At 52.1% G+C, this 17675-nt stretch overlaps 1 protein-coding gene across 1 annotated transcript in view; it reads left to right on the top strand.

The window, feature by feature from the left end:
* The first annotated feature begins 1184 nt into the window (after positions 1 to 1184).
* LOC113407277 (uncharacterized protein KIAA1614-like) overlaps positions 1185 to 17675 on the top strand; it is a 36104-nt gene continuing 19613 nt past the window's right edge. The window contains exons 1-4 of the mRNA XM_026655601.1: positions 1185 to 1195; positions 2022 to 2227; positions 6447 to 7466; positions 8973 to 9036. Of these exons, the coding sequence (XP_026511386.1) occupies positions 1185 to 1195; positions 2022 to 2227; positions 6447 to 7466; positions 8973 to 9036 (1301 nt within the window). The remainder of the gene's footprint in view (positions 1196 to 2021; positions 2228 to 6446; positions 7467 to 8972; positions 9037 to 17675) is intronic.

Raw genomic sequence — 17675 nt, forward strand, 5'->3', positions numbered from 1 at the left:
GCCGGTGAGGCGTATGTTGTGCATTGATTCCCTGGGTTTTGCTCCTCAAATCTTGATGTATGAAAGAATATGTTTATAATAATACTATTTCTTTTAAGAAATAGCCTCTAGAGGCCAACATGGAGATCTGGGTCCCAGCTTGCTATGCCCTGTGCAGACTCGTGCTAATGACAGTTCATGCCCCGAAAAACTTAGTTTGTTGAGACCAGAAAGAGACAAGGTGGGAGAGAGATGGTATTATTATCCCCCCATTACAGGTAGGAGGCTGAAGAGACAGAGATTAAGACCCAAATGCTTAATGATTTTTGATTGCCTCAGTTTCTGGGTGCCCAACTTGAGATGCCTGGAAGGTGCCTGACTTTCAGAGCTGGGTGCACTGGACCTGTCTGACAATCAGGTCCCTTTTAAGTTGTCTGAAGTTGGGGTACCCAAAATCACTGGACACTTCTGAAATTCTTGGCCTAAGTGACTTGCCAAAGGTCACATGTGGAGTCTATAGGCAGGAACTGAACCCAGCCCAATTCCTTCTCTACAAGGTTGGGCTTTCAAAACCCGTCCTCGCTTTCCAAGGCGTGTGAGTGACATGCATGGACAGAGTGAATCCACATCTCACATGCCCTGGCTGTGCGCACAGCCAGGCTTGGGACTAGGAGGCTAGGGTGGAGCGAAGGTGGACGTGAATTTCAGTCTGGTTCTCAGCAGAACGTGGCTTGCGTCTGGTCCATGGTTTGAAGAACATCCAGGATTGACTGGCCCTGGGGGCTGAGTCCCCAGCCTAGGGACTGATAAAGCAACGTGCAGTCAGAGCCTGCCCCTCCCCCCACCTTTGAAAAGCCCACATAACTCCCTCCGCTTGCCAGAGAGGCCGTGCCGCTCTCCTAGGGCCGCTTTACCCGCCCGTGGGTCTCAGTTCTAACCAGCCGCCTCCAAAAATGGAGACTAAACAAGGGACATTCCTGACTAGCAGCCAAAGGCGGCCAAGCTTCCACCACCTCCCCACCCCTCCCCCTTCCTCCTTCCCGCCCTCCAGCCTCCCTCCAAGTTGGGACTGAGCAGCTCCCCACGGGGTGTAGAATTCCACCCTCCCACCTCAGCTAGCCGGGGCTGCGCAGCCAATGGGGTGGGTTTGTAGCCTTCCCCCCCACATTCCCACCCCTCCCCTCTGGCCAAGCAAGTGTGTAGCCATGGCGACACTGTGAGCCCCTCCAAACATGTCTTACCTTTTATAGCAAGCGGTTCCTGTGGTTAGCATGTTTTTTTTGCTTGGGTGCCCTGGTATGCGCGGGGCCGGCTCCTCAGGCTCTCTCCTCTTGCACAGCTGGGTCACTGGAGGGAGTGGGGAGGGGAGAAGGGGGGCGGGGGCACCCCAGCTGCGGAGCGGAGTCACCCAGGCAGTGAACTCGGGCGCTGCTGGCAAAGGTTTTGGTTTGGTTTTTGTTTTCCTGCCTCTCAGTTTCCGGCCCTTGCTCTAGCTGGAGTGCTAGGAAAACTCCACCGCGTTTAACTCATGGGAGTCGTGGCAGAGAGAGGCCTAGCCGGGGTCCTGCTGTGAGCCCTGTGCTGATTTCCCCCTGTCCTTGTCCCCTCCAGCTGGGGTCCTGCTGCGATCCCGTGTGCAGACTTGCCCCCTCACCCCTGCTGGGGTCCTGCTGCGGTTCCCTGCGCTGATTTCCCCCTCCCCCTTGGCTAGGGTCCTGCTGTGATCCCTGTGCTGACCTCCTCTCCCCAGCTGGGGTCCTGCTGTGATTCCCCCCCCCCAAAAGAGCTCTCAGGCTGCCCCCTCATATTTGGTGTATGTCTCTCCTGAGTGTAGTTCTGCTCCCTCTCCACTGCCTGGTGGTTGTAATGGTGTGACTATAAAAGGTTAACATCTGGGGGCGGGAGGGGTGCTCTTTTTCCTGCCTCCCTCCCATGATCATCCCAGCAGTGCTGCATAGGAAAGAGAAATGAGTGAAGAGGGCCAGAGAGAGCGGACTAGCCTCTGCCTGGCCCTGCCTTGAGGAGTAGCTCCCGCCTTGCAGATGGGGCCTCCGGGATCCAGTCTCGGGGAGAAAGAGCGCGGCCAGCACCTCTGGCAGCTGGTTCGCAGACACTTCTGTCCCGTGGTGTAATCTGGAGCCTGGATGGAGGTTGGGGAGGAGATTCTTCCCACCACTCAGTTGGGGGGAGAGCTCCTGCGTCCCACACAGAAGCAGCACACCGTTCCCAGCTGACTCAGGAAGGCTTGGTGAGTATGAAAGTGGAGAACTGAATAGGATGTGGGGAGGGAGATTCCTCTGTAGTTATCCCATGCCCTCTGTCTGGCTAGGATGGTTGAATCTCAGGCCTCAAAGGAGGTTATACGGGGCTGGGAGTGGGTGTTTGTGGTAGAGGATGCAAGCTGGGGGTGACTGATGCATCTCTGTGGAGCCCAGGCTCAGCTGGTGCGGCACATTAGGAGACCCCAGTATTATCTGAGTGCTCCGCTATTACCCCCAGTGCCACAAGACAGGAAGGGTGCTCGTGGCTTAAGGCACTGAACTGGGACTCAGGAGATCTGGGTCCAGTTCCTGGTTCTGCTACATGCTGACTATGAGCAGATCACTGCATCTCTGCCTTAGTTCCCCCATTGCGAGATGCAGGTAGATAACCCTCCCTTTCCCCTTACTCTGTGTCTCATCTAGTTAGACTGTAAACTCTAGGGGCAGGGGCTGCCTCTCGCTGCATTTGTACAGCGCCTAGCACAGCAGGGCATGACTGCATTATAACTAATTGATTTGGGCATCTCAGCTGCGCATGCCCTGACCTCCCTTTGACACCTCCATGTCACTGGACCACACAATACTGTGGACACTTAGAGCTATACTCACTTAGGCAAGCTGTGATTTTTAGCCTCTTGTCACCTATGGCTTCTGCATAAGATTCTTTCAGTCTGGTGTTTTTTTAAGATACATATTTCTGAATGAGTCATTGGGACTCCAAGGGCTTGTCTACATGGGGAAGTTTTACATTATACTGATATAGTTGTACCAGTACAACTCCCCCACCCGCCATGTGAACATTTGGAAGAAGGCCTGTTTTCGGTTTAGTTTATGTTGCTTGGGAAGAGGGTTAAGCTAAATCACAAAAAACTCTTTTATACAAGAGCATCTACGTGGTGGTGAGAGGGTGACTATATTGGTTTAAATTTACATCTTAGTTTATACCATTTTTTCCCCCTGTAGACAAGCCCTAAGCAGTGAAATATCTGCTGAACTTGGAAGTGAAAAACAAGTTTTGGCTTTTTTTGCTCTTGGAAGATTCCCTGGCTAACATGTTGAAATGTGTCACATCCATTTTTCCCCATCCAGACATGTGTAATCTCTTTAACTGCTCCACTGCTGCTTTGTGTGCGAGGTAGGCTGATCAAAGCACATGTGCAGTGCTGCCTGGATAGTCAGTGTAGCACAGCGTTACATTCCAGGCGGGTGTTGGGACATCGGTGGAATACCACAGCAACACACAGGCATTGGACTGCAGGACCATCAGCCTGCAGTGACCTGGGTGGAGGGTGATTCCTTGGACTCCTGGGTTCTATTCCTGACTCTGCTACTGACTTGCTGTGTGACCTTGGGAAAGTCACTTAGGCCAAGGTTTTCAAAGATGACTAATGATTTTGGGTGCCTCCATTTTTGTTTGCCCACCTTGAGACACCTTAAAGGAACCTGATTTTCCACACTTTCTGAAAACCAGAATCTTCACAATGCCTCAGGTTGGACACTCCCGTTACTAGTCATTCTTGAAAGTCTGGGTCTTAGCTTCTCTGACTTCATGGACCTCGTCTGTCAGATGGGGGTGAGAATACCTCCCCTGCCTTCGAGGGATGCCGTGAGGATGGGTTAAAGTATGCAAAGGGCTTTGAGATCCTCAGGTGGAAGGTGCTACAGAAGGGCAAAGTCGTTACCGTTTTAAAATGGGATGTGGGGCAGCTCCCAAGTGTTCAGAGCCAGCTACTTGGCTTTAGGGAAGGCACTAAATATGCCTGTTCTCGTGGCTCTGTGTAGCCGGGAGGGCTGGGCTTGGCCATTGCTCCTTGACAGCATCCAATCGCTACATCCCAGCCAAGGCCATGTGGAGAGCCATGTGGTAAGTGGAGATGGCAGCGGCACTGTCTCTTCTGAACAGTTTGCTGTGAGGCTCAGGTCTGGAAACAGCTCCAGGGGGAGTATAGTTCTTTTGATCCGGGTTTTCCCCTTCCCTCCCCATACCGCCCTTGTGTTTGAAGTCTCTCTCCCCGTGACCTTCTGGAAAGTCCAGGAGAATGTTTCATGTCACTTGCTGATTTCCCCTCCCACCCCCCAAAGCCAACTGGTCTCCTGGATGGGAGAGAATTCTGCTCTGACCCTCACCCTTGTGCCCACTCTTCTCATGTCCGTCTCAGCCTTAGGCGAATGAACTTGCTCACTCTTATCCTCAACCTTGACTTGTGGTGAGGGGAGGGGCCACAGAGGGAGTTTGCCCACTGTCCTAGTGGGAAACCTAGGAGAACATTGGGTGTCAGGGTCCATCTAGCCTGGAGTACATCTATGTATTTCTAAAATACCAGTCCCCACAATGCAGCAATACAAAGGGTCACACCTGGATTCACTTAAAAATAGTAATTTAAACTTATTTTGTAGTGGGGGGACTCAGCTCTCTACACTGGAGTCCATCTGACCTCACCAGGGGTCCTGACCTTCCCAGCTAGGAACTGCACACACAGTCAGCTAGTGATGCCTTGAACGAGGTCTTTGACTCTAGGGAATGATGACGCTGGTGCGGTTGGAATTAACATGCTCACCCAACCTCTGTTCCAAACCCATGCAGAACTGACCCATGCCTGTCTGGGAATATCTTCTCTTGCTCATTGATTTCCTGCCCTTCTGCCCGGCTCCACAGTTCTGGGAAAGGAGGTGCCGGAATGCCACAAGCAAGGTTCTTCCCCTGGCAGCCAACTTGAAGGCAGGACATAACTGAAATCTCGGGAGATTACCAGCCTAGCCTAGCGAACTCAGCATTAGAAACCAGTCTTCTGGAGGCTGATCCACACCTTTAGAAAATCACCAATGTTCCCTCTGATGCTATAGACAGATTTGGGAGTGGAGGAGCCCTTGCTACGTGCCGACAACTAGCAGTAACGTGAGGCTGGGTGAGCCGAGTTGGGGATGGGTCTTAAACTTCCCCCAAAACTTCATTCAGGCTGGTCACTTTCCTAACTCAGCAGTTCTGAGTCAATAGTGGCTCACTGCCTGAGGAGAACAGGAGTACTTGTGGCACCTTAGAGACTAGCAAATTTATTAGAGCATAAGCTTTCGTGGGCTACAACCCACTTCTTCGGATGCATATAGAGTGAAACATATATAGAGGAGATATATATACACACATACAGAGAGCATGAATAGTCTCTAAGGTGCCACAAGTACTCCTGTTCTTTTTGCGGATACAGACTAACACGGCTGCTACTCTGAGGAGAGGCAGCATGACCTAGAGGCTAGGCTGGGGACTGCAAGTCAGGACACCTGAGTTCTATCTCAGTGTTGTCACTGATCTGCCTATGTCATGCACTTAATCGCTTTGTGTCTCAGTTTCCCTATCTCTAAAAGGGGGATGATAATACTCACCTGCTTTTGCAAAAGCCCTCTGATGGAATGTACGAGATAAATGCAAATAGATATTTTATCTTATAACTGTCAGGAAATGCCCAGTCTGGAGGCCCTTGCTGCTATTCTAAACCATTTATACAGGGAGATGAGATAAAAGCAGAGAGAGAATGACTTGTTTAATGTGTCTGAAGACAAGGAAAGTTGAAGTGCCCATTGTCATAGACAGAGTTCAGTTCACGGAACTTGTCATTTCCTCCCTGCTTCAGCCTGGTGCAGTAACCGATCCGAAAGCCGCGCTCCACTCTCACTACATAGAATTGCGATGGAAAGTATACAATAGTGAAACGGCGATGCCAGGTGAATTCTGCCTGCAATGATGGTTGTACCCAAGAACTGCACACAACTGTGGGGATGGCCTGTTGGCTAGTAGTGGGAGCAGGGGCCTCAGAGCTGGGATTCCTGACTTCTGGTCCCAGGAATGCTGTGAACTTGGGCAAGTTGCTTGGTCTCTCTCTCTTTGCCCTTCCTTGACACAGGGATAATCAATAAACATCTAAGTTTACTGGAGCAGGGACCATCTTTTTGTTCTGTCTGCGCAGCACCTAGCCCAGTGGGGCCCTGGTCCATGACTGGAGCTCCTAGGGGCTGCTGCAGTGTAAATAATTGTATGCAAAGCTTAGAGACCTTTGGCAAGGGCTGTGCGGAGCTGGCCAATGTTAGCGGGGGCGATAGGAAAAGGAGTTCTCTGAGAGGAGGGTGTGTAGGCCCATCCAGCTGTGGTGCTGCAGAGAGCTCCCTTTACAGTCCAGCTGAGTTCTGCCTTACTGCTGTTTGTTTTCTCTGAAGGGGCCCCTGGGAGGCAGAAGGCCGGCATGGAGGGGAACTCGCCTACGGAGAAGAGAAGAGCTGTGAAGGGCACGAAGCAGCACGGCAGGAACACCAGTAGGAGCAACCTCCCTGCTGAGAGCGCCGAGCCCAGCACCGACCAGCCTGTCCGAGCGGCCTTGGAGCCAGCGCGGCTGCGAGGGGAGCCGGGCAGGGCCACTCACTCTATTCTGGAGGGCAAGGTGAAGGCTCTGAAGGAGAAGAGGTCGACCATTAAGCAGGGAGGAGCGGTGTCCCAGGAACGGGCATCTCTGAAGAAGCCCAAGGCCAGGAAAGGGAAGCTCGCGCCAGGTCCGGCGGTGGTGGAGGGGGTCCCCCAGGACGCGGTGGTGGAGCCGCGGGCTCAGATCCGCACCTACTTGACGGACGTGCTGCTAGACAGCCGTGACGATGTGGACTTTGGGCAGGGTGCCAGGGGGCCTGTGGCTGCAGACCTTTACGCCAACAACGTAGAAGCTCTGAAGGCGCATAGGACAGTGGGAGGAGGCAGTATCTTGGGCTGCGGTTCAGCTGAGGAACTCTGGAGGCTTCCAAGCCCAGGAAGGAGCATACAGGAGAATGCTGACTACTGCTCAGAAAACAGGGCCCAAAGGGGCTCCCCAAATGGGCTTTGGGGCACCAGCTCCACTAGGAATCCTCCCTCAAGCAGCCAGAAATCTTCCCTTGAAGACCATGGCAAACCAGCCTCCTTTGGAGAAGAACTGGCTCAGGCTAGGGACTCGGAGAGCCTCCCCCTGGCTCAAAAGGACGATCTGTGCGGGGGGTTAGCCCCATCGGGGCGGCTGTGGAGGGCGGAGAGCTGGGACAGCCTGGGCAGTGCTGCGAGTGCCGCCAGCGGCCTGTCTCTGGCTGAGCAGGTGGAGAGGAACCGGGCCGTGCTGCAGGAGATGCTGAGCCTGTCGAGGCAGAACCGCTCTCCTCTGGAGCCTCATCGCTATGCGAAGGAAACGCTCATGCTAGCGAAGGATGGAGCCGCTCAAGGTGGGTATTTGATGTGGGAGCATCTCAAGCGTGTGTGATGGGCAGGGGGAGTGTCACAGCCATTTTAATGCTGCTCTGCCATGCACCTCAGTCCTGCCTTGCAGTACCTACCCCTGCTGTCCACTCTGAATTACACAGTCTCACTCACCGTTACTTACAGATGCCCTGCAAAGAAAGCACAACAAACTGGGGCTGTGACCATTGCCCATTTTTGCTCCTTTATGGTAGGAAAAGAAGGCCTGAAATTTGCGGGGGGGGGGGGGGGAGGGGTGTTGAGGGTTTTTGCATTTTTATTTTTAAATCACAGGCCCTTGCTCCACAAAAAAAAAAGAGCTACCACTTCAATTAAATCAGTGCAGGTTCCTTGTGTAGTCACTTAAATTCAGGGCCTTATCAATGTAGCTTAAAAATGAGGAATGGCAAGCCTGGTTGGAGGCTTCAGATGTGGTTTGCAAGCGTTCCCAGCTCAAAATTGAATCTTTAACAAAGACAGCTTTTCTGTTAAGTGTTTCTCCGGTATTTGACTTACATACGCATATAATCCCAAGATTGTACAGTGTGAATAAAAATCACCTCTCTCAAATAATCAGGTTTCACTTGTAGAATTAGATCTGAGGTCATAATGCTGCCAGTCATCCATAGTGTCTTCCAGGTTAAACAGAAGAGCCAAGGCCTGAATTTCTAATATTTAAAATACAAGCAGAAAAAAAGCCTTTTTCAGGCCACTTTATCCATACAGAAAGTGGTAGAAGCTCAATTTTTCTTTTGGAGATCCACCCTTGAATTACTATGGACAGTAGATCAGCAAACTCGCTACTTGTTCATCTCCAGAAGTCTCTACCCCCACTAGTGCATCGTTAACTTGCTGACTCCCTGTCAGGGTGACCATTTCTTTCCCAAATATGGCCTAGTGCTGTGTGAGCTCTGTCCTTGCCATATTATAAGGGAAAGGCTGAGTGAGGAGAAACAAGACTGTGCTATAGAAAACTGTAGCTCTAGGTACAGTTGCCCCAAAATCCCTTCTCTGTGGGAATGGGTAGTGCACCATCTGCAGGGGTTGCTGAGTAAGTAGTCAGCCTTCTTTGTGGAAACATGGCTAGGAAGGCAACCGTAACTCTCCTTATCACTATCTCATGAAAGCTGAGGCCACCCAACTCAATGGAGTGATCCGAGTCCAAGTAGATTTGTTTTAGAACAAACCCTAGTGAAGTCCATGCCGTGCTCTCTTGCCAGTGGTTCTGAGCGCTGTTCTGTACAAAGATATCTTGGTGTCAGACCAGAGGGTATCTCAAAAATCCTCATATTGCAGATTGGAAGCCTTTGAAATACACTGCATTATGGCGACATAATCTAGAAGGAAAGATTGGCTTTGGAGGAGGAGCCCTGAAGTTGGTTTGCGGGTGAATGGGATCTGTAGTGAACAGAAGAGCAGGGTCCTTTCACACCCCCTGCTTTACCTGTTGCTGAGGTGTGCGACTAAATGTGCGTCTCTGTTCTGGGTTGCAGAGCTGCTGGTGAATGACCTGGACTGGGACTCTGGGGTCTCGCTGCAGGACTCAGAAGGGTACAGGTAAGAGCTGAGAACACTGCGGGAAGGAAGTGAAGATTGCCCCTTCTCCCTCCCCTCCCATCCACCCTCCCCGCATGTATTTTTAAAACTAGTAGGCAGTCCCTGGTGAGTCTTTGTCTGGTTCCTGAACTTCCCCCTCCCCCTTAGAGGTGTCCTTTCCCCCTCACACACACAAGGCCAGAACGAAGGCGCTCTCTCAGGCCAGCCTGAGGGAAGCTGGCCCCGCTGCTGCTTGTGTTCAGCCCGCTCTGAGGTTCTATGGAGAGCTCCAGTCTGCAGGGCCATGAGTCAGGCAGCTGTCCCCAGCACCCAGTTCACTCGAAATAGCAATCGCTAAACGCGCAGCGTTCCCTGCCAGCGCCCCCTGCCCATGGATGATTGGGAACCTGGCACCACTAAACCAAGGGTGGGAATTGCTTTCGCTGTGCTTTGTTTCCCGGCATAGACATGGAGAGGAGCAGATGGAAATGTACAGTACTCTTGCTGGAAGCTTTTAACATAACTCGACTTTATTTCCAGACTTCAGAACGGTAACACACAAGAACCCAAAAGCAGAGAGACAAAACAGGCTGCTCCCTAAGACAAAGAAGCATATCTCATCCCTTACTGCAGGGTGGCTGGCAGCTGATTGACTGCTGCTATGTCTAAATCACACACTTCCCTGTAGCGCCCCCCAGCCTTCAAGCAGGAGTAGGAAACTCCCTACGATTTAAAGTGATAGTGTGTAATTGTAACAGTTTGCAATACACCACACACTTGAACAAGAAAAAATAACACACACATCTAAACAGAAGGCTAAAAGGAGTAAAGTCTGGGAGAGCAGTTAATTCTAGGCTCCCGTCAGCGCCAGCTTGTATTAGTTCATTATAAGCCCTGGGGCTGTTGCATTACAGGACTTGTTCTTCCCAACTGGAGCCCAGAATAGCCCCAAATACTATATTGCTGCCGAGTCCCATGTGTGTTTTAGAAGGGTCGGGTCCAGCAGTTCATGGAGGACATGTGTTTCCTCTGAGGAAAAGGGAGCTCTCAGCAGAGCATGGCAGCGTGATCTGTGTGGGGCTGCCATTAAAACTAGCTTTACCTTACGCCGCTGGCTACCGCTCAGGGGGGTTTGCCAGGGAAACCTGACGAGGGGCCAGTGCTGCCCAATTATCTGGATCTCTTTGAGTGACTTTGGCTCTGGATGGCAGCTTAGGCCCAGCTGTTGGGGGAACAATCATTGTCAGCAGGAAGGTTTTTGAGGTTAGGATGTGTGCGTGCGCACAGGAGAGGGCGGAGGAGGAAGGGCCTGCTTCATGCCTTACCCATTCCCTTCCAGGGGGGTATCTTCTGTGCTGCACTTGCTCCCCTCACCTTGTCTATTAGTCTGTGGTATGACTCTGGAATCCAAGGAAACTCTGCCCTGTGCTCCGTTCCTGTTTGCTCAGAGTGCTCCCCTCACCAATTATCCCCTGCTGATGGCACCCACTAGGAAGTCAGGCTGCTACACTCCCAGCAGCTGCAAAGATGGAGTGGGGGGTGTCTCTTCCTGCCCCACTGTGAGAGCAGGGCCAGCGATCTGGTCTGATTCCATTGTGGGGAGGAGTGGCAGGACTCCGGGGTGCACCATCTGCATGTCATGGAGCTGTGCTCACCGTATCCCACCACCTGGAGCTCTTGGATGAGAGAGGAGCAGGGCATGACTGCAGGGATCCCCTGGCCTTCTCCCCCTTACCCTCAAGCACAAGAGCCCTCGGGGTTACTGCATGCTTGAGGCTGCAGAGGGTCTGCTGTTGCCCTGTGGATTGGGTGGAAGTATTCCCCTTAACCCCTCCATAGTGAGTTACTCATCTCAACCTCCTCCAATTGCTGTTCTTTCTGGGGGATGCAGACGGGGAGGATGGGTGGACAAATGGATCATTTATTTGTTTCAACCTCCCCCTCCCCCAAATAACAAGTGACTTGCCCAAGGTCACCCAGCAGGCTAAAGGCAAAGCTGGGAACAGAATCCAGGTCTGCTGAGTCCCAGTCCAGTGACAATTAACTGTTTTTAGTGCCTAGCAGAGGTGTCAGACTGACATCTCTGGAGCCCTCTATCTACGGAACAAGGGTAGCATGAGCTTCCACCAGCTATTGCCCTGCCTCTATGCATCAGCCACCTGGATCAGTTCCCTGGGTGTGAAATCGGCAGCTCAGTCTCCAGGCCCAGCGAGTGCTCGGCCTCTATTCAGTCTGCCAGTGGTGACGGTAGTTTTTGGCTCCTTACAGTTAGCTTAGGAGCCTGAGGCTTTAGGGTACGTCTATACTTACCCGCTGGTTCGGCGGCAAGCAATCGATCTTCTGGGATCGATTTATCGCGTCTTGTCTAGACGCGATAAATCGATCCCGGAAGTGCTCGCTGTCGACGCCGGTAATCCTGCTCTGCGAGAGGAGTAGGCGGAGTCGACGGGGGAGCCTGCCTGCCACGTGTGGACCCACGGTAAGTACCTTTAAGTTCGAACTAAGATACTTCGACTTCAGCTACGTTATTCACATAGCTGAAGTTGCGTATCTTAGTTCGAACTGGGGGCTTAGTGTGGACCAGCCCTTAGAGTCAGGGTATTCATGGAGTAGATGCATCCTGTGGAATAGGGAGCAAGAGAGACACCTGGGAGCAGTTGTAGATGCTAGACAGAATCTTGCAAATCAGTGTAGATCTGCATCATAGGGCAAAGCAAATAATGGGCTCTGAACTGTGGGCCTGGGATTTAAGGAGGAGTCAATAGTTCTAGTGTTCCCTGGGGGATTTGTTAGTACCCTTTTAGACAGTGGGTCAAATATTCAATAAGGCCTCAAGCTGGTCTCTGTCCATCCATCCGTCCTGCTGGCCCTCATCCCCATAGTATCTGCACACCTCTCATAGCGCTTTGCAACGATGGAGACACGGGCGGGGCGGGGGGAGGAGAGACTTGCCCTAGGTCACCCAGCAATAGAATCCAGGTCTCTTGTCTCCCAGTGCCGTGCCTTACCCAGGCCATTCTGCCCCCATGTTCATCTGTGCACATGCAAATCACTGATTGGAGCAATTTTTAAGCACTATCCCTTAGGAGGTCACGCTTGTAAGACACTAAGTGCTAGTGCTCAAAATTTGTGTGTACAGGCTTTAAAGTGCATCCGCAGAGGCCACACTTTGGAAATATGGCCCTCAGCTTGCCCAAGATCTGGGCCCAATTGTGGGCTTTGTGCTCCGCACGATCTCCAGGAAGAGGCTGACCCAAACGATCAAAGGGGTTAACGTGTACAGAAGGTCTGGGAAAGTTGTAACTGCTTGTGGTTGGGAGGGAATCAGACTTAAATCTCCCCATGGGCTAGTGCAGATTGGGCAGGTAGGAACCTATAATCTCACTGAACTAATGATAAACCTTAGGGAGTAAAAATAAGAGATCCTAGAGAGTGAGATTTCCAGCTGTGTCAGGCTTGTGTGTGGGAGGAGGAGAGAGACTCTGTTTGGCCTCATTTGAGGCAGCTGAGCGGCTGCCCAGCTGTAGTACTGTGCAGGATGATGCTCTGGTCACCAAAGGTGGGAGCTGGTGGGGGATCTGCTGATTGAGTTCGCGGTATGATCTGGGCCTCCAGCTGGTGGGGATGTCGTGGGTGATGAGAGACTTGACAGGTTTCATGGGGCGGGTGAGTGAGCTTGTGGAATGGCTGGCTCAGGGCAGCGCTGGAGGCATCTCGCAGATCAGTGTTGGGAGCAGGGAGGAGTTCGACAAGCACTTAACGAGAGAGAATGTCACATTAGTGGGTGTCTCTGCTAGCTAGGGAAATGGACAAGACTTGATGGTGTCCTGAATCACCCTTCATGCAAAACATTTTATGTAAGTCAAGGGATTCTGCTCTATTGCATTCTCCAGTTTAACAAAGAATGGAGATAGACCATTACAAGTGGGGAATAATACTGAGCTCTCTGCACACTCAGAGCAAAGGAGATTTGTTATCCCCCCTTTATGGATGGGGAAACAAATGCACATAGTCATGAAGTGACTTGCCAAAAGGTGTCACAGCACATCAGTGACTGAGCTGGGAAGGGAACCTCGCTTTTCTCATGATTCTGAAGCTAGTTCTGTAGCCACTGGATCACACAGCCTCCTTAATGGTCTCTGCCTGTTTGCTCTTGAGCTTGCCCTGGTAAGAGTCCTTGTTGTCACCCCTTAAAGACATCTGTCCAGCAATATCCACACACAGATCTTTATTCCGGTGGCTGGCCACAAAGACTTCCTGCACCTACGTTTCTCACTGGATGGCAATGAGATCTAGCATCTCAACATAGCTCCAAGCAGCTGCTCGAGGCATGTTGCAGGGTTTCTGGAGTAATACTGCAGCAAAGCTGATGTATTTGAATCCAGGAGCAAATGGGCAAATATCCTGGCCCTCTGCCAGTTTTTAACTGGAGGAGGGGGACTTCTGGTCAACTTCACACCACATTGGAGGGCACATGGATAAACAGAGAGGTCAGTAACTGTCACCCACAAGGCTGCGTGGGATAGCAGTTGGAGGACTGCCATAGCAGCATCGCGTACACATGAACAGTAGATTGAACTAACTCAATTCACACTGAACTTAGCTCACTTTGAAAGAGGATTCCAGAATTTGCAACAGATTTGCAGTTAGTGTATGCAAGTGTTTTCAAACCGGCTTAACTGGACTTTGTCCAGTTTAGCCCCCGTGTAGACAAGCCCTAATATACTAGGGTATACCAAGCTATAAAGGGCCTCATAAATCCAGTCAGTGCCTTGAATGGCACTGAGAAACAGTCTGGACTCCGCTGCAGAGGGGAGTATAATGTGCTCCCTGCATACGCTAGCTCTGGCTCTGGAGTGGTCTGTGTGGGTAGCCATCCCACTGTGGAGGCTGCAAGTGACGGAAAGGAGCCACAGGCAGGATAAATCTACCCGTCAATCAGTAGGAAGCACGATGCGCCCACAGAATGCACGTCTTGCTCTGAAGCGAGTTTGGACGCTGTTGTGTTTCACACGCCTGCCTTCCCCTAGAAAGCCCTGGGCATGAAAGGGTTAATCTGAGACTCTCTGAAGTGACTGCCTGAGCTGATTACTGTAATCAGGGGGATTATGGCAGCAGCCAGTAGGGAAAGCCTGTGCTCTGGAATAGCCTGTGGATCACATGTGGGGCGGGACAGAGCAGGGGGCAGCTCAGAGACAATGTGAAGTGGAAGAATGGGGAGCGATTTTTCCCCAGGGCAGTGCAATGTACAGGGGAGCAGGGGAGTGGGTGGGGACAGGCATCCTGGGGATTGTCCTGAGTGCAGCAGCTTAACTAGGTAGCAGGAAGGAAAGCTTGGAGCTTACTGCCCCTGAGAGAATGGAATTCCGTTCCTTTGGGAGTGAGATTTAACATGCATATCCTAGTACAGCCGCTGTTGAGACAGCCTAGGGTTATTCCCCAGGGAGCTGGCTGCACTGGAGGGATTGTGTGGTTCTCTATGGGGGAGAAAGGGGAGCTACATTGCAGTGACACAGCTGTGTGGGGAGGGGGCAGCTGCAGACCCTCTTGCAGTGGAGAGATTGCAGTGCAATCCCTGGCGGGCGGGGCTTCACTACAGATCCAGTAATACTCTGGTTGTGGTTTGAGTGCCCCGGGGACTGGAGTCTATAGCCCCGATTACAGTTGGGAAATTGTTTTCTGATTCCAAGTGGATTTAGGCTGCTGCTTCTGGGCAGAGTCTGCAATGTGACTGAGTGCATTATGTGTGGCTCTTGCTATGCTGGTTCCTGTGGAACTGACAGAAATCCTGTGCCTCTGGGCTAGTGAAGTGTTTGAGTTCTGGCTTGGATGTAGCTGGTGTTGGGGTGTCACTTTTCTTCAAAGCTGGTTGATCCCTTTCCATGGTCATGGCCAGGATGTGAGAGAGGGGCCCTGAAGAATTCACCATGGGTCCTACATCCAATGCAGGGCCTTCCGGGAGAGTGTGAGCCGAGTATGAGGCTGGATGCATTCAACAAACCTGCTAGCTCTTGAACATAAAACTGAGTTTAGTGCATTCATTAAAGGCTCTTGCTAGCCTGGGACACAATGAGTGTCTGCTCAGCTAGTTAAAAGTGACATATGGTGGGGCCCACATAGCTGCTTTTCTTCCATGCCAGCCATGGTTTTGTGCCCCCCTCTGCCTAACTGTATATGCTAGGAGTGTGTTCTGGGCAGCTATCCCAAGGACAATGGCTGTTTTTCAGAGCCCCTTCCGTTTCTGCCAAGGATTCTGGGAATTGTTACACTCTACCCACAGTCACCTCCTTCAAGGATAGAGTGGCCATTTGGTGTCATGGGAACCTTCCTGGCATGGTAGGCGCCGGCTGTTGAGTGACAGCGTTTGAGGCAGAGCAGGGCAGAAATGGGAACAGCGCCCAGAGCACTCTCAGGTGTTCCCTGCTGTCCCTCTACACTGTTTTAGTGAACTGGGAGGAGGCAGCCTCTGGACGAGGCCAGTCTCTCTCATTGGTGGGACAGTGTAATTCTGCTCTTTTAGCACATGGCACTAAGCAGCCTGACTCTGTCCTCTCTCCCTTTCATGCTAGTGTCTTCTCATCATGGCACTCCAGGCCATATTTGCCTGTAGGTCCGTGAGTTCTGGGCCTGGGGGCAGTGATTTTGGAGAAGACCATCTGAAGCCAAAAGCGAATGGAAGGAAATGTTAGGGGTGTCAGCCCCAGAGCACTAACTGGCTAGATGAGCTGAGAACATCTCATGCCTGTACGGCACGAGGGTAATGACCATTCAACCCTAACTATGGGCCATCATTGCTAGCAGCCTAGTCTGCCATGTGTCTGGGTCCTGTAAGCAATTAGCCACGTGGTTAATGGACTGTGTAGGAGGGTACTCACCGCTGGTAAACTCTCCTTTCTCTTCCCCTCATTCTTTGCCACTGAACATCCCCCAGTGCCCTCTCCCACTTGTGGGGCTGCCTGCCCTTGGGAACACTTTCCCCCTGCCTGTAAGGGGCTCACTTAGTTCCACGCCCCAGACAGGTGCATGGCCCAAGAGACTGAATTCCCCTTTCGTGCTCTCAGATCGGGGGAAAAGCTGCTGTGCACCTACCTGGGAAGATGTAGATGTGCTGGTACATCCCTCTCCCTGACCCCATGACAGAGCCCAGGGGGAAGCCCCAGTCAGACCCCAGCATGTGTCTGGAGCAGCTGGATGCTGCATTAGAAGGAGGTGCTAATGACACTTGCCGGTGAGCTAGGAACCAAGCGTCCCCTCAATGTTTTGGTAGGCAAAGAACTTCTGTGGTTGAACAACCTTTAGTGGGGCACAAGGCATTGTTCTCCTCCCTTCCCTGAGACACATGGTCATTGGCTTAACCCCTTTCCTCTCCTCTGTGGGCTGAACAGCTGTCTAGAGCACCCATCACTAGAGCATCAAAGTGCTTCCTGGCTCAGTTAAATCTGCAAGCTGAGGCCCCTGGCAGGCTTTGTGGAGTGCCCTCCTGTTCTCGGGAACCTTAGCACCTGACATTTCTCTGAGTGGAATGGGGCGGGAATGGCATCAGCAGATTAACTGGAGAGGTTAAGCAGCTGGGCTGAAGCTGGAGAGGGAGATAGGGGCCGAGGGGGAGGAAGGGGAGTCAGATGTACACAGAGGAGGAAAGTGCCATGTATTGCTGTGTACTGCATTGTTTTGCAAAGTAACTCCCCGTGCACTGGCTCCGCAGTACGTAGAGCCTACTAAAAATATAGGCACAATGGTCTCCCAGAAAACTGGACAATCCCCCCTGTTTGGGCCTCAGGGCAACAAACTTGAACCCTGTTAACCTAGCCAGGGAATGAATGCCAGAGCCCCTGGAGAATGCACCAGCCTCCTGGCTTAAACTTAGGGACTGTTTGTTCAAGAGCCTCAACTGCTGCGTGGCAGGTGGGGAGGGAGGCGTGTCTCGGACAGCCAGGACCCAAACCACCTAGGGCTCTGCAGATCAAGGCCAATCTCTGGACTGCACCTGGAAGTGGACAGGGAGCCAGTGAGACTCTTGGAGAATTGGGGTCAAGTATTCCCATTCGGTAACAGCACCTCCCAGGTGGACAGCTGCACTCTGCGCCTGCTGTGCTGGCTGCCAAGGGGCTTTCCCCAGTACAATGCGGGACCATTGGGGAGGTGGGGAGGAAGCTGTTGAAGGAAACAAATGGTCCGGGCTGAGATGCATTGGCAGAGCTGACTGGGATAGGAAGGGGTGCTACATGTGAGGACTAAGGTGCATGGGCAGATCTCGGTGGGCGAAAGGGGGTAGACTACTGCTTGCCCAATGTCATGGGGTGGCTGGCAGCTGGCCTTTGAAGAGAAGAAGCCCATCTGTAATTTAACTCTCTAAGTGACTGACTGGCAGCAGCTAATTGGCCAATGAGCACCAGGATGAGATAAGGCTACCAGAGATCAGTGAGAGGAGGGAGCTCCCAGGGAACAGAGCAGCTGAACTCTGAGGGAAAGGAAGTTGGGGAGGGACTGCTATTACATGGTCTCTGGTGTACAAGGGGTTAACTTCAGCTCTCCTTCCCCTTCACTTTGCACAGGTGTTGCAGGAATAGGCTGCAGAGAGACAAGGTGGGGAATGCTGGGTTGATCTCAGGCTGCGAACCTGCCTGTTGCTCTTTTTGCTTCTGCTGCCTTTGTTTAGT

Source organism: Terrapene carolina, unplaced genomic scaffold (genome assembly GCF_002925995.2).
Source record: "Terrapene carolina triunguis isolate 2854851 unplaced genomic scaffold, T_m_triunguis-2.0 Scaffold210, whole genome shotgun sequence".
NCBI lineage: Eukaryota > Metazoa > Chordata > Testudines > Emydidae > Terrapene > Terrapene triunguis.